This window comes from Halichoerus grypus, chromosome 7, assembly GCF_964656455.1.
Source record: "Halichoerus grypus chromosome 7, mHalGry1.hap1.1, whole genome shotgun sequence".
NCBI classification, from domain to species: domain Eukaryota; kingdom Metazoa; phylum Chordata; class Mammalia; order Carnivora; family Phocidae; genus Halichoerus; species Halichoerus grypus.
The window spans coordinates 56546697-56563022 of NC_135718.1; the positions used below are offsets into that span (position 1 = coordinate 56546697).

Consider the following 16326-nt stretch of genomic DNA (forward strand, 5'->3'; position numbering starts at 1 on the left):
ATGTTTAATGACTGAGCCACCCAGGCACCCCTACTTGCAGAGCTTGTAAGACAAATTGCTGGGCTTCACCTGCAGAGTTTCTGATTGAGTAGGTCTGGAGTGGGGCCTGAGAATTTGCTTTTATTACAAGTTCCCAGGTGATGTTCATGCTGCTCCTCTAGGCACCACACTTTGAGAATCACTGCTGTAAACGTATGTTGTTGGTTTCCCATCCCTGCATTCTCTGCGTATAGTAGTCAATAACAGCATAAAGAGAAATGTGCTAAGTGTTCTTTTTTTTTTTTTAATATTTTATTCATTTATTTGAGAGGGAGAGAAAGTGAGTGAGAGAGAACACAAGCAGGGTGAAGGGCAGAGGGAGAAGCAGACTCCCGGCCGAGCAGGGAGCCCGACGTGGGACTTGATCCTGGGACTCCAGGACCACAACCCAAGCCGAAGGCAGACGCCCAACCAACTGAGCCACCCAGGCACCCTGTGCTTAGTGTTCTAATGAAGTATTTTTGTGTTTAATTTTTTAGGCCAAGTGATGGTAATAATAATAATTCAACGTGTAATATTGAAGTCATAAACTCATTGGACATTGAAGAAAGCATTTGGTCCCCTAGGTTTGGATTGAAAGGCAAAATAGATGTCACAGTTGGTGTGAAAATACATCGAGGATGTAAAACGAAGTATAAGATAATGCCATTGGAACTTAAAACTGGCAGAGAATTAAATTCTATTGAACACCGTAGTCAGGTGGGTATAAGTCTTAATAAGAAAATTGTCTGAATATTTAGTATACTGAAAAATGTAGGTCTGCTTTATATATTTTGGTTCAATTTGGGTGATTTTTGTTTAAGTTTCGTATAGTACTTTTCAATTTGGGATGTATCCAGGGTACTCAAATTGTTTATAAATGTATACATGTCTACAGCAGAAAGTTTTCTCTAGCAAAGAAATACAACAGCTGATTCATAAGCCAGTGGTGCCAAGTTTATGTTGCCACACTACTAAACAGATGCTCCTAAAAAAAGAATTCCTTGGTGATAAAAGTTGAAGAAACCAAGTATATTTGGAGATTTAATGATCCATGGTAGCATATTAAAGTTTCTGAGAAATCAGAGTAATATGGATTTGGTTTAGGTATGTTTAAACCCATTGTTTCCTAAACTTAATTTACCATGGAGCTATTGTTTTCATGTAATATCTAACATAGCATACTCTTAGAAAACATCAGTCTAAATCCATTCTTTTATTTTTGACTCTTAATCTGATTTTAATGATTATTATCTAAAATGAAATATAGAACCATGTCTTACCATTATGTTAAATTCAAGTTTTTATTCATCTTTTCTTCTCTTTGGTAAACATAACAATCTTTTGTTGTACTTCAAAATTATCTGAAACATATTATTTATAGTGACTTAAAGTAATTAACATAAATCTTTCTTTTCTCCTACCTAGGTATGTTAATTATAATGACTGGTCTTGGTATTTTGGAATTTCATGATTTATGTATTATTTATTTATTTATTTGAGAGAGCGAGAGAGCATGAGCCGGGGTGGGGTGGGCATCAGGGTAGAGGCAGAGAGGGAGAAGCAGGCTCCCTGCTCGAGGTGAGGCTCGATCCCAGGACCCTGGGATCATGACCTGAGTTGGTGTGGCACATGCTTAACCAACTGAGCCACCCAGGTGCCCCTGAAATTTTATGATTTAAAGACATAAATCAGGGACACTTGGGTGGCTCAGTTGGTTAAGCTTCCAACTCATTTTTTTTTTTCCTTTTTAAGATTTTATTTATTTGTCAGAGAGACAGACAGCACAAGCAGGGGGAACAGCAGGCAGAAGGAGAAGCAGGCTCCCTGCTGAGTGAGCCCCAGGCAGGATTTGATCCCAGGACCCTGGGATCATGACCTGAGCCAAAGACAGATGCTTAACGTCTGAGCCACCCAGATATCCCAGGCTTCCAGCTCTTAATCTCAGCTCAGGTCTTGATCTCATGGTCGAGAGTTCAGGCCCCACACTGGGCTCCAGGCTGGGTGTGGAGCCTACTAAAAAAACAAACAAACAAAGACATAAATTATTCAACATTTTAATCTTGGAAATCTCCTGGAAAACATATTAGCTTGTTTGCAGGTTGTATATGACTAAGTAACTTGCTATTGTTGCTAAGGTGGTTTCATGAACTGTAAACCAGCTGTTTCTAACTTGTCTTAGATGGTTTCTTTGGAGAGCACCACATAAATTTAATGTAGCTAATAATGACTTATGCTCTGCAAAAAACTGAACTTTGTAGAGTTAGTCTCATTTAGTTGTCCCAGTAACTATGACATAAATAATATGCATTTTAATGTTTAGTTCACTTATTTATTTTTTATCTATTTATTTTTTTAGTTCATTTATTATTTGAAACAGGGAAAATAGTGTCTAAAGACTGTGAACTTCAGAATATATAGTTTGGTTAATTTCCCTCTTTTTTCTGTTTTTTTAAAGATTTTATTTATTTATTTGACAGAGACACACCTAAATATTTACTAAGAAAAAGTCTATGTATTTTTTTTAAAATATTTCATTTATTTGAGAGAGAGAGAGAGAATGAGAGAAAAACACAGCCAGGAGGAGGGGCAGAGCGAGAGGGAGAAGCAGACTCCCCATTGAGCAGGGAGCCTGATGTGGGGCTCAATACCAGGACCCTGAGATTATGACCTGGGCCAAAGGCACATGCTTACCTGACTGAGCCACCCAGGCGCCCTCTGTGTATTTCTTTATTGTGTAAAACTGAGAAGTATAGACAGTGTTCGTGTTGCAGAAGTTAAATATTTGACATTGAATTATTGTGTTATCTGTATTAATTTCTCTCGTGTTATTTTCAAAATAGAAATAGCTTAATTGACCTTTTGATTTATTTATTTATTTTCTATTTATTTTTTTATTTTTTTAAAGATTTTATTTATTTATTTGACAGAGAGAGACAGCGAGAGAGGGAACACAAGCAGGGGGAGTGGGAGAGGGAGGAGCAGGCTTCCCTCGGAGCAGGGAGCCCATTACGGGACTTGATCCCAGGACCCTGGGATCATGAGCCGAAGGCAGACGCTTAACGACTGAGCCACGCAGGCGCCCCCTGATTTTTTTATTTTTATTTTTTATTTTTTTAAAGATTTATTTATTCATTTTTAGAAACAGAGCACGTGGGTGTGCATGTGTGCTTATGATGGGGGTTGCAGAGGGAGAGCATCTTTCAAGCAGACTCCCTCCTGAGCGAGGAGCTGGTTGTGAGGCTGGATCCCACAACCCTTCAGATCATGACCTGAGACGAAACCCATAGTAGTCGGTTGCTCAACTGACTGAGCCACCCAAGCGCCCTGACCTTTTGATTTTAAAATTCCAGTATGTGTTGATTGCTAAACACGCATGGATATATGAAAGTTAGTTTTCATTGACAAAATGTCCAATGTTTTCACAGCTTGTTCTGTACACAGTGCTGAGCCAAGAGAGGAGAGCTGATCCCGAGGCCGGCCTGCTCCTTTACCTCAAGACTGGCCACATGTACCCTGTGCCGGCCAACCATCTTGATAAAAGAGGTCGAGCTGTTCTCTCTTTGCATTTCCTTCTCTGGGTTTTGTTTGTTTCCTTTAACCTTTAGTAATCTGTATATATACCTAAAAATCATTCACTGTACTTGTGAGGTCTAATATAGGTTGTAATGTGTAGTTATGGTTTTATTTATTTGCTTGCTTACTTATTTATGTATTTTTAGTTGTGGTATTTTTAACCAACTTTTTTTTTTTTTAAAGATTTATTTATTTATTTATTTGAGAGAGAGAATGAGATAGAGAGAGAGAGCATGAGAGGGGGGTGGGTCAGAGGGAGAAGCAGACTCCCCGCCGAGCAGGGAGCCTGATGTGGGACTCGATCCCAGGACTCCAGGATCATGACCTGAGCCGAAGGCAGTCGCTTAACCAACTGAGCCACGCAGGCGCCCCAGTTGTGGTATTTTTAAAAAAAGAATTTTAACAATATACTGTACAGTTGAAAACATCTTTAACCTTTTAAAATTTTATTATACAAACATTTATTTTAAACTTCCTGTCTTATATTTGAGACATTCTAGATAGCTGTATTTATCCATAGCATTTAGCTAAAAATACCAACTTCATAATATTTACTAGTTATGAGATATATGGTTGTTTAAAAGAACTTATGAAGTGAACAAAAATTTAAGCAAATATACACCAAAATGTTGTTATTCTAGTGTATTGGGAAACATGAATGTTCATTTTATGTTTTTAAATCTGAAAGTTTTACATGAGAAAGATATATAATAAATTTAATTCTTAAACACATCCCCACCTTTTTTTTCCATAGAATTATTAAGGCTAAGAAACCAGATGGCATTCTCTTTGCTTCACCGTATTAGCAAATCTGCTATTGAAAAGGAGAAGACAAAGCTTGCTCCTTTGCCACAAATAATTGAGGACCAGCAAACTTGTAAATATTGTTCACAAATTGGCAACTGTGTTCTTTATAGCAGGTAAAAACATTGTCTTCCAAAATTATGTTTACTCAACTCAAAATGATTTAACTTTGTTGTCTGGTCTGGCACTGATGATTTCATTTTAGTGATTTTTCTTTGTGGGTAGTATTTTTAAAATGAATGGTATATTAAAAAAAACACAGTTCATATTTTGTAACCAGCGTATTTCCTTGGGGAATGACAGAATGCTTTTTAAACTTTTTCCAAAAGTGGTTATTTTAATCTTGATGCACATAGTTTCTGGGGAAATGAAATAATTTTAGGACTTACTGGCATCTGGTTAAGAAGAGGGTAGTATAGGGGCATCTGGATGGCTCATTTGGGGGAGCATGTGACTTGATCTCAGGGTTTTAAGTTTGAACCCCATGTAGAGTGTAACTTAAAAATAAAAAAATCTTTAAATTTTTTTTCTTTTATTTGTCAGAGAGAGAGAGAGCACAAGCAAGGGGAGCAGCAGACAGAGGGAGAAGCAGGCTCCCTGCTGAGCAAGGAGCCCAATGCGGGACTCGATCCCAGGACCCTGGGATCATGACCTGAGCTGAAGGCAGATGCTTAACCAACTGAGACACCCAGGTGTCCCAAAAATAAAGAAATCTTAAAAAAAAAAAAAATGGAACTAGTATAGGAATTTTAAATATTATACAGCTTTTCTAAGTGATACTTTAAGAATTCTTCTATTTCTTAGTTACTATTTTAATTTTATGCCTTGTGTAGTTAAAAGCAAGGAAATTGGTTCTTCCAGACAGACAGTTTGATATGATTCAACAGACTTGTCTTTCTGTTTATATATGTTTATTTTTCTTTTCTTCTTTTTTTAAGATTTTTTTTTTTAAGATTTTATTTATTTGAGAGTGAGAGAGAACAGGGGTGAGAGGGAGAAGCAGTCTCCCCACTGAACAGGGAGCCCAACGTGGGACTCGATCCCAGGACCCTGAGATCATGACCTGAGCTGAAGGCAGAGCGTAACCGACTGAGCCACCCAGGCGCCCCAAGATTTTTTTTTTAAGTGATCTCCATACCCAACATGGGGCTCTAACTTACAGTCCCAAGATCAAGAATTGCATGCTCCACTGACTGAGTCAGCCAGGGGCCTATATGTCTATTTTTCTACATGTGGGAAGTTTATTAGCTGTCTTAAGACCAGTCATTTGTATTTATACCTTCATAGGCCAGTGAAAGTTTTGAAGGACACAAAAAAGTAGTTAGATGTAAATACAGAGAAGGAAATAAGATAAAATCAAGACCAAAGTTCCAGTTCAGCCTAAAAATTCCCAAAAAGGACTTTTCAAAGTATTATTATTATTGTTATTTTTTAAGATTTTATTTATTTATTTGACAGAGAGAGACATAGCGAGAGAGGGGACACAAGCAGGGGGAGTAGGAGAGGGAGAAGCAGGCTTCCCGTGGAGCCGGGAGCCTGATGCGGGGCTCCCAGGACCCTGGAACCATGACCTGAGCCGAAGGCAGACGCTTAACGACTGAGCCACTCAGGTGCCCCAAAGAGTCTGTATCTTTTTTTTTTTAAAGATTTTATTTATTTATTCATGAGAGACAGAGAGAGAGAGGCAGAGGGAGAAGCAGGCTCCCAAGGAGCAGAGAGCCTGATGTGGGACTCAATCCCAGGACCCTGGGATCATGACCTGAGCGGAAGGCAGACGCTTAACCATCTGAGCCACCCAGGTGCCCTCAAAGTATTATATAAAATAAATGATCTCTTAATGCAGAGGACAATGAACTATGGGAAGTTTGGGCCTATAGTACAAGCACATTTTTTGAAATCTTATTTTATTCTCTGTTTTGTATGCTATCCTATAACATAATTGTTTCTATATAAAAATTCAGAAATTTTGTATTAAGCACAATTGATATTCCACATAATTCTCCATGTTTTTATGTTGACTTTCTAATGGCCCAGAGCTGGATGTACAAATATTGTGATTTTGAGAAATGCAGTTGTACAAAAAGCCGAGACTTGCTACCATTATAGTAATGAAAACTAGAGTATACCAAATTTAAGTAGCTATTAGGGTTATAGTCCTTAAAGGCAAAATAATGCTATACTCGGTTTCTTTAGCATTTCGTTTTGTAAAAAGCCATTTGGCTTATAAAATGTTGAAATGACTTTTAAAGAAAATTAGGACCTGTGGTTATAAGTTACAGTGATCATCATGTATGTATGCTTATTTTAGAAATAACTTCATTTTTATAGCTAGCCAGTAAAATGTTTTATATACATCTCTTTAGAGCTGTTGAACAACAGATGGATGACAGTTCAGTCCCGATTGGCATGCTGCCCAAAATAAAAGAAGAAACCCAACATCTAAAGCTTACACACTTGGAGTATTTCAGCCTTTGGTGTCTAATGTTAACCCTGGAGTCACAATCAAAGGATAATAAAAAGAATCACCAACATATATGGTTAATGCGTGCTTCAGAAATGTAAGTGGTCCATCTAATACAGTAAAACTTAAGTAATTTGGATTACCTAATGGAATGGTATTTGGAATTCATGAAAAATACAGTATACATGATATCCTGTCAGAGATGTGTGATTTCATATATTCATGCCAACTCTAGATGGCTGTCAAGGAATTGTTTCTAAGTAGAGCACTATTTTTATTTTCAGTAGGTTAAATATGTCTTGAGAAATCTTTTTTTTTAAACTTTTTTTTTTTTAAGATTTTGTTTATTTATTTGTCAGAGAGAGAGAGAGCGCACAAGCAGGGGAAGTGGCGGGCAGAGGGAAAGGGAGAAGCAGGCTCGCCGCTGAGCAGAGAGCCCGATGTGGGGCTCAATCCCAGGACCCTGGGACCATGACCTGAGCCGAAGGCAGACACCTAACTGACTGAGCCACCCAGGCACCCCTAAATACTAGTCTTTAAAAAGTTTATATTTTCAGTGTTTTGATACAGATCCACATTTTCTAAAGTTGGTCCATCTTTTATTTTGTGAGATCTATTTTATTTAAAAAATTTTTTTGGGGGCGCCTGGGTGGCTCAGCCGTTAAGCATCTGCCTTCGGCTCAGGTCATGATCCCAGGGTCCTGGGATCGAGCCCCGCATCGGGCTCCCTGCTCCACGGGAGGCCTGCTTCTGCCTCTCCCTCCGCCTGCTTGTGTTCCCTCTCTCGCTGTGTCTCTCTCTGTCAAATAAATAAATAAAATCTTTAAAAAAAAAAAAAAAAAAAAAAAAAAATTTTTTTGTAATTTAAAAATTAGAAAATTTTTTAGTTTCAAAGGTAGAGTTTAGTGATTCATTAGTTGCCTATAGCACCCAGTGTTCATTACATCAAGTGCCCTCCTTAATGCTCATCACCCAGTTACCCCATCCCCCCACACACCTCGCCTCCAGCAACCCTGTTTGTTTCCTATAGAGTTCTTTTTTTTTTTACAAGTTGCTTATAAAGAAGTAATTTTGTATATCTTTGCATAGTATTTTTCTTTTTTTGTTTTTAAGGATTTTATTTATTTATTTGACAGAGAGCAAGAGAGAGCACAGCACGGGGAGAGGGAGAAGCAGACTCCCCACTGAGCAGGGAGCCTGATGCGGGACTCAATTCCAGGGTCCTGGGATCATGACCTGAGCCGTAGGCAGCCACTTAACTGACTGAGCCACCCAGGCACCCCAGTTTTTTTCTTTCTGTAGTATTTCATTGCTTTTGATCCACTTACTTAAAACTTTCCAGAATGAATATTGATTTTAATGTGACTTTAGAAATAATTGGATCATTATTTCCTTAATAGTAAATTTTAACACAAGGGATCATTACAGTGGATAAAATTTAAGTCGTTTTTGATAGACCACGTAAGTACAGGGAATATATCAAGTGTACATGCCAACAAGCTTCTGAAGTTGTATTTAATAGTAGTGCCTGAGAGATTGTAAATGCTTAATACTTATTTCTTAGAAGCAGTGGAATTATCAATTTGCTTGCCATTATTTTAATAACAATAATTATAAATCCTCTTGTAAATACAAAAGAAATAAGTACTTATTTTCTTCACATTAAGTTCAGGAAAAATATTACCATTTGTCTTCTGTAATATTATGTGTATCAGCATAGAAGTAGGGGTGTCATTCAAGGTTCAAAGTGCTGATACACATGTTGTTTGGAGATCCCAGCCTGTGGGTGCAACAGGGGATATGCTCCCTAGCACTTGTCTAGAGATCTTTTGATGAGAGATTATTTTATAACTAATAGAATGTTTCCTTAGCATTTCTTTTATTTATTTATTTATTTATTTATTTTTAAGATTTTATTTATTTATTTGACAGAGAGAGAGAGAGCTAGAGAGGGAACACGAGCAGGGGGAGTGGGAGAGGGAGAAGCAGGCTCCCGGCCGAGCAGGGAGCCTGATGTGGGGCTTGATCCCAGGACCCTGGGATCATGACCTGAGCCGAAGGCAGACGCTTAATGACTGAGCCACCCGGGTGCCCCTTCCTTAGCATTTCTAACACTTTAGTGTAGATTGTGGAAAACGTAAAAATGAATGACTCAGTATTAGCATTATAGCTTTCAGGGGCCAGATGAACAAGTAAATTGTGGAAAAATGCAAATATAGTATTTATATATATGATGTAAGTGGAAGCTTTCTCTGTCTTTCTTTCTGTTTCATAGGGAGGAGAGTGGCAACTGCATTGGAAACCTGCTTAGAACAGAATGTGTTAAGACAGTTTGTGATGGACAATATTTACATAATTTTCAACGTAAAAATGGTGACATTCCTGTCACAAATCTAATGGCAGGTGATAGAATTATTTTAAGTGGAGAAGAGAGAACACTGTTTGCTTTGTCTAGGGGATATGTGAAGGAGATTAACATGACATCAGTAACCTGTTTATTAGACAGGTAATGAAATGTTCCTTTGGTGGGGTAACAGCTTTATTGATATGTAAATTGCATACTATACACAGTTTATTCATTTAAACCATTATTCATCATTTTTAGTATATTCTTAAGAGTTGTGCAGCCATCACCAAAATCACTTTTAGAATATTTTCATCACCCCAGAAAGAACCCTTGTACCCTTTGGTATTCATTCCCCCTGCTCTAGGCAATCACCACTTTCCTTTCTGTCTCTGTAGATATGCCTATTCTGAACATTTCATAGAAATGGGATCATATATGGTCTTCTGTGACTGGCTTTTTTTTTACTTAGCATACTGTTCTTTTTTTTTTTTTGAGAGAGAGTGAATAAGGGAGAGAAGGAGCAGGGTGAGGAGCAGAGGGAGAGGAAGAAGCAGACTTCCCGTTGAGCAGGGAGCCCGATGTGGGGCCCTATCCCAGGAGCCTGGGATCATGACCCAAGCCGAAGGCACACCCTTAACCCACTGGGCCACCCAGGTGCCCCTCTTCTGGGTATTTCATATAACTAGAACCATATGGTTTTTTGTTTTGTTTTGTTTTGTTTTGCTAGCTTCTTTTACTTAGCATAATGTTTCTGAGGCTCATCTGTGTTTTGGCATTTATCAGTACCTTATTTCTTTTTTTCTTTCTTTCTTTCTTTTTTTTTTTTATATTTTATTTATTTGACAGAGAGAGAGACAGCGAGAGGGGGAACACAAGCAGGGGGAGTGGGAGAGGGAGAAACAGGCTTCTTGCAGAGCAGGGAGCCCGATGCGGGGCTCGATCCCAGGACCCTGGGATCATGACCTGAGCCGATGGCAGATGTTTAACGACTGAGCCACCCAGGTGCCCCAGTACCTTATTTCTTTATGGCTGAATAATATTCCATTATGTGGATAGGCCACATTTTGCTCATCCATTCACCAGCTGATGGACATTTGAGTTGTTTCTACTTTTTGGGTGTTATGGCTAGTGTTGCTATAAATAGTCACATACACATATTTATGTGAATATATATAGAGAGAGATTTATTTATTTTAGAGTGAGAGAGTGCAAGTGAGGGGAGGGGCAGAGGGAGAGAGAGAAGCAGATTCCCTGCTGAGTACAGAGCTCAACATGGGCTTAATCCCAGGACCCTGAGATCATGGCTTGAGCCAAAATCAAGAGTTGGATGCTTAACCATCTGAGCCCCCATAAGCGCCCCTATGTGAATATATTTTTATTTTCCTTTGTGGATACCTACTAATGGAATTGCTGGGTCGTGTACTAATTTTGAGTTTAACATTTTGAGGAACTACCAAACTGCTCAACTTTTGTTTAGTATATTCTGTTTTTGTAACGCTAATGTGGACATAATCTTATCTAGCTGTCACCAACACGTGAATGGCAGCAGGCTAGATCCCGTTAGCCTTGAAGCTTATTTGTAGCCCTCTGGGCACTCACCATTTCATTTTTTCCTTCTAAAAAGAACCGTTTTGGGGCGCCTGGCTGGCTCAGTCAGTCAAGCATGCAACTCTTGATCTCAGGGTTGTGGATTCGAGCCCCATGTTGGGTGTAGAGATTACTTAAAAATAAAATCTTTTTAAAAAACATTTTTTTCCATTTATAGTTGCGACATAAAGTATATTTATCTTTGTTAAAGTGAGTTCATTTAAAGAAAAATATTAAATAAATAAAATAGTTGATATGAACATTTGTGGTTGAGACTACTATCCATGCTCACTAATATCTACGTTCCCCTCTTCCTGCACTCCCAGCCTTCCTTACTTTTAAGTGCAGGCCATGCCTCGCCATATCTTAATGGATGGAGAGCAGCAATTGGGATGCAGTGACTTCTGGGTAACTGCCCTGGATGTGTCCAGGCTTGTTCTCTACCAGTCAGTAATTCTAGTTTGGCCACAGCCAGCCCTAGTCTAGATTTCATGATGTGGGAATATGAGCCATAGTAATTCTTTTATCTGTTAGGATTTCCTGCAGTAGCTTGCAGTTATTTATTTAGTGTGTATCCTGCTTTGCAAATCCTTGAGGAGCTTATAATCTTGTGGGTAGACAAATAAACATATTTCTTTTTTTTTTTTTTTTTTTAAAGATTTTATTTATTTATTTTGACAGAGAGAGAGACAGCGAGAGAGGGAACACAAGCAGGGGGGAATGGAAGAGGGTGAAGCAGGCTTCCCGCCGAGCAGAGAGGCCGATGCGGGGCTCGATCCCAGGACCCTAGGATCATGACCTGAGCCGAAGGCAGACGCTTAACGACTGAGCCACCCAGGCGCCCCAATAAAAATATTTCTGGTCTAATATGACAAATGTTTGAATTGAAGAGAACATAGATGAGAGGCATTGAACTGAAGTTTAGAAGGCTTAGGGAAAGCTTTTGAAAAAGGTCATTCTGGATCTTCACCCGGTGGAATAATTAGCCTGGTGACAGTGTGAGAAGAGTATGCTAGACAGAGGAACGTGGTGCATAATAAAGACATGATGGTGTGATACGGTATGAGGTGGAATGTTCAGAAAAGTGCAGGAATGTAAAAGATGAAGAAGGGAGTGTGATTGGGGAGGTTAGTTCATAGAAGGTCTTATATACCATGTTAAGTTGTGACTATTCAGATGTATTGAAGAGTTTTAAACAGAAGAGTGATAATAATCGGATTTGCATTTTTCTGTGAATGCATTGTGAAGAATAGTTAATTAATAGAGATGAAACTGAAAGCATAGAAACCAGGAAACTTGTAGTGGCCCAGGCTAGCGGTGATTGAGGGCGAGGTAGCTTTGGCAGAGAGGATGGAGTGATTTTGAGAAGTATTTAGAAAGTAAAATGGGCTGACATTTGCATGCTGATTGGATATGGAGTTTGGGAAGAGGATGAGAGGAAGGGAGAGGGAAGGATAAGGCAGTGGTGTAGAGGCAAGTGCTATTGACTGGCATCAGACCCACAGAATGAGGATGAGGTTCAGCGGGGATGAAGATTTGTTCAGTTTTGAATGTATTGAGCTTTCATAGCCTGGGTTTTGACCAAGTGGAAAGATCTTGTTGCCTGCTGGATATCCAAACCTGAAGCTTGGCTGAGCAACCAGGTGGAAAAGGAATGTGGGGTCAGGTCTCAAGATGTAGATTTGGGATTTAGAGCTATATGAGGGCATAGAACCAAAGGGGAAATGACAAGAAAGAGCAGTACAGAGGACCAGGGAAGGGACCCTAGGGAACTCCGGGATTTTAGGAGCTGGAGGAGGAGTGGGAGAAGGCATCAGGAAAGAGACCTGTGCTCCAGACTGGAGGAGAGAGGGGCCATGTGCTCAGGATCCTCCTGAGGGTGATGAGCCCAGGCTAGATTGCAAAGCGAGGCCTAGTGAATTGCCAGCAGTGTTGTAGGTTCCTGAATAATTGCTTTGACCTTAGTGTCTTGTGCCCTATTTTCTCACTTTTCTGCCAGTCCACCATTCTTATTTGTCTGATTGGCAAGTATGAATTAGGGCCTGGTAGCCATTTTAATAGCTATTCTGACTCATTTATTCTTTTAGCAAACAGCAATGTATTTCTTTTTTTTTTTAAAGAGTTTATTTATTTATTTGTCAGAGAGAGAGAGCACGAGCAGGGGGAGGAGAAGTGGGAGAAGCCGGCTCCCTGCTGAGCCAGGAGCCTGATGTGGGACTTGATCCCAAGACCTGGGATCATAACCTGAGCCGAAGGCAGGTGCTTAACCGACTGAGCCACCCAGGCTTCACACAGCAATGTATTTCTTATACAGACCAACTGACCATGTTAAATGAAAAACATTCATGTACATCTGTTTCACTGTTTTAGGAACTTGTCAGTACTCCCAGAATCAACTTTGTTCAGATTGGACCAGGAAGAAAAAACTTGTAATATAGATACTCCCTTAGGAAATCTTTCTAAATTGATGGAAAATACTTGTGTCAGGTTTGTAACAATGAGTGAATCTGAAATTTACCCCACTTTCCTAAGGAATATTACTAAAAACATTTTTTTTTCTTTTCAGCCAAAAACTTCGAGATTTAATCATTGACTTTCGTGAACCTCACTTTATATCCTACCTCAGTTCTGTTCTTCCATATGATGCAAAGGATACAGTTGCCTGCATTCTAAAAGGTATGTGATAATCAGCATGTCTCCTTCCATTGATTGTTCTTGGTTGTATTTATAATTCAAAGTACATTCTAGTCTAGCAGTTTTATAACTTATTAAACTTATAATTTTTAGACAGATTCTCTTGGGAAGTAGTTTACATATATACTTTAATCACCATGACATTTTCTTACTTTAAAAAGACGTATTGAAGAACAGACTTGAATAGAGGCTGCTTTTCTTATAATTTGCTCATTGAAATCCAGCATTTTTTTTCCTGTTATTTTTAAATTTAAATGTAGGCTTGAATAAACCTCAGAGGCAAGCAATGAAAAAGGTACTTCTTTCAAAAGACTACACACTCATCGTGGGTATGCCTGGAACAGGAAAAACAACCACGATATGTACTCTTGTAAGGTTATTATTCTTTTGCTTAGAAACTAACGATTTAAATCAGCTTCTCAGTTCGGAGAATGTGATGTTTTCTATCAAAAGGGCTGAATTTTAAATCAAAAGGCTTTATTTCACATTAACCTTTTAGAAGGACATGAGAAATATAAAAAGCTAAGTCACAAAAAGTTGTAATCATGTTGTAGGTTTCTTGCATTTAGGATTCTCTGAGATCTTTTTCATTTGGGGGCATGTGTATCATTGTATGTTTTCCTTGCCTTAAAAAAATAATAAATTATACAGAGGTGTTGAAATAGATTTTTCTGGGATTTTTTTTTCCATGTCAGTAAATTTCTGTGCTAATCTTAGAATAATCATAATGATGGCAAGAAATATTGATTGATTGATACTGTGTGCCAGGCACTATTCAAAGTTTGTATTTTGTACTCAATTTTATTATTACTAATAATATATTTTAACATATCACTAATTAATAAGATAATGCCATGGGATTTTCATAAAACATTTTGCCTTTATAATTTTTTAAATATTTACTTTGGCTCAACTCTAAGATACGCTTCCTATTAAGTTTTCTGATTCTATTTGAAAAATATAAGCATGTTAATATCTGGAATTAAAAGTAATGTTATTTTCCTTTCTTTTATTCATTATTAGGTAAGAATTCTCTATGCCTGTGGTTTTAGTGTTTTGTTGACCAGCTATACACACTCTGCTGTTGACAATATTCTTTTGAAGTTAGCAAAGTTTAAAATAGGATTTTTGCGTTTGGGTCAGACTCAGAAGGTACATCAAGACATCCAGAAATTCACAGAGGAGGAAATTTGCAGATCCAAGTCCATTAAATCTTTAGCTCTTCTGGAAGAACTCTACAATAGTCACGTAAGTACTATTATTGCATAATAACACCAGCCTGAGTAGCCAGACTGAGTGGAGAAACATTCTGGGGAATTCAGTCACATTGACCAGTTTTATTAATTTATAGTTTGCTGTTTGCTTTTGAACTGAAATGAGGTTTCTGGTTTATTATTCAGGGCTCCCATCTCCTAGTTTAAAATATCCTAATTATGGAAAATGCTTGTTTCTCTCTACTCACAACACTTCTGACACTAGCGGAGTTAGTGCAGATTCCACAGCTTAGGGCTCAGCCCCTTAATAAGGTTGCACCACCCACTTCAGTTCTCAGTTATGTCCGGGGCCTCCTGTGCATCAGAACAACCAGCCATAAATCAGGGTTCCCATGACCCCATCCTACAGTTCGAAAATTTGCTAGAATGGCTCACAGAATTCAAGATGTATTATATAGGATGCAATTCAGGAACAGCCAAATGGAAGAGATGCATAGGGTTAGGAATGTGGAAAGGGATATGGAGCTTCTATACCCTCTCCAGATGAACCACCCTCCCAGCACCATGATGTGTTCACCAACCCCGGAAGCTCTCTGAACCCCTTTGTTTAGGGTTTTTATGGAGATTCCATCATGTAGGCACAATTGATTAAATCATTGATTTGGTGGTTGGTGATTAGCTCAATCCCTATCCCCTCTACCCTTCCCTAAGTAGAGGGGTCGGGGTTGGGATGGGGCTGAAAGTTCTAACCCTTTAATCTCTAGATTGGTTCCTCTGACAACCAACTCCCATCCTCTCATTAGCATAAATGCAGGTATGGTTGCAAGGGATTTACTATGAATAACAAAAGATAATCCTCTCACCCCTAACACTACCGAAATTCTAAAGGTTTTAGGAGCTCTGTGTCAGGAACCCAGAGGAAGACCAAACATGTATTATTATAATATCACACCTAGAAAACTACTAATAATCAGGATTTTTTAGCCAGTTTGAATTCAAAGCAATGGTACGTGAATAGTCTAATGATAGGTATTTCTAGACTTTGAGACTGTGATATAGAAGTTTTTATTTTATTATTTAATGTTTACATTTTTCTGGGAAGTTTTTATTTGTATTTTATTTATTTATTTTTTAAGATTTTATTTATTTATTAGAGAGAGCGAGAGCAGGAACACAAGCAGGGGGGAGTGGGAGAGGGAGAAGCACGCTCCCTGCAGAGCAGGGAGCCGGATGCAGGGCTCAATCCCAGGACCCTGGGATCATGACCTGAGCTGAAGACAGATGCTTAACAACCACCCAGGTGCCCCTATTTTTATTTTTTAAAGATTTTATTTTTGGGGCGCCTGGGTGGCTCACTCAGTTAAGCGTCTGCCTTCTGCTCAGGTCATGATCCAAGGGTCCTGGGATGGAGTCCCTCATCGGGCTCCTTGCTCGGCAGAGAGCCTGCTTCTCCCTCTGCCTCTGCCTGCCGCTCCCCCTGACTGTGTGCTCTCTCTCTCTGTCAAATAAATAAATAAAATCTTTTTTTTTTTTTTTTAAGATTTTATTTATTTATTTGACAGAGACAAAGCGAGAGAAGGAACACAAGCAGGGGGAGTGGGAGAGAGAGAAGCAGGCTTCCCGCT

General features: G+C 38.8%; 1 protein-coding gene across 1 annotated transcript in view; it reads left to right on the forward strand.

Annotated features, from left to right (window-relative positions):
• The window catches only part of DNA2 (DNA replication helicase/nuclease 2), a 47621-nt gene that overhangs the window by 16622 nt on the left and 14673 nt on the right, over positions 1-16326 (forward strand). The window contains exons 6-14 of the mRNA XM_036113842.2: positions 519-738; positions 3447-3564; positions 4349-4514; positions 6762-6956; positions 9135-9365; positions 13164-13280; positions 13360-13469; positions 13748-13857; positions 14511-14735. Of these exons, the coding sequence (XP_035969735.2) occupies positions 519-738; positions 3447-3564; positions 4349-4514; positions 6762-6956; positions 9135-9365; positions 13164-13280; positions 13360-13469; positions 13748-13857; positions 14511-14735 (1492 nt within the window). The remainder of the gene's footprint in view (positions 1-518; positions 739-3446; positions 3565-4348; positions 4515-6761; positions 6957-9134; positions 9366-13163; positions 13281-13359; positions 13470-13747; positions 13858-14510; positions 14736-16326) is intronic.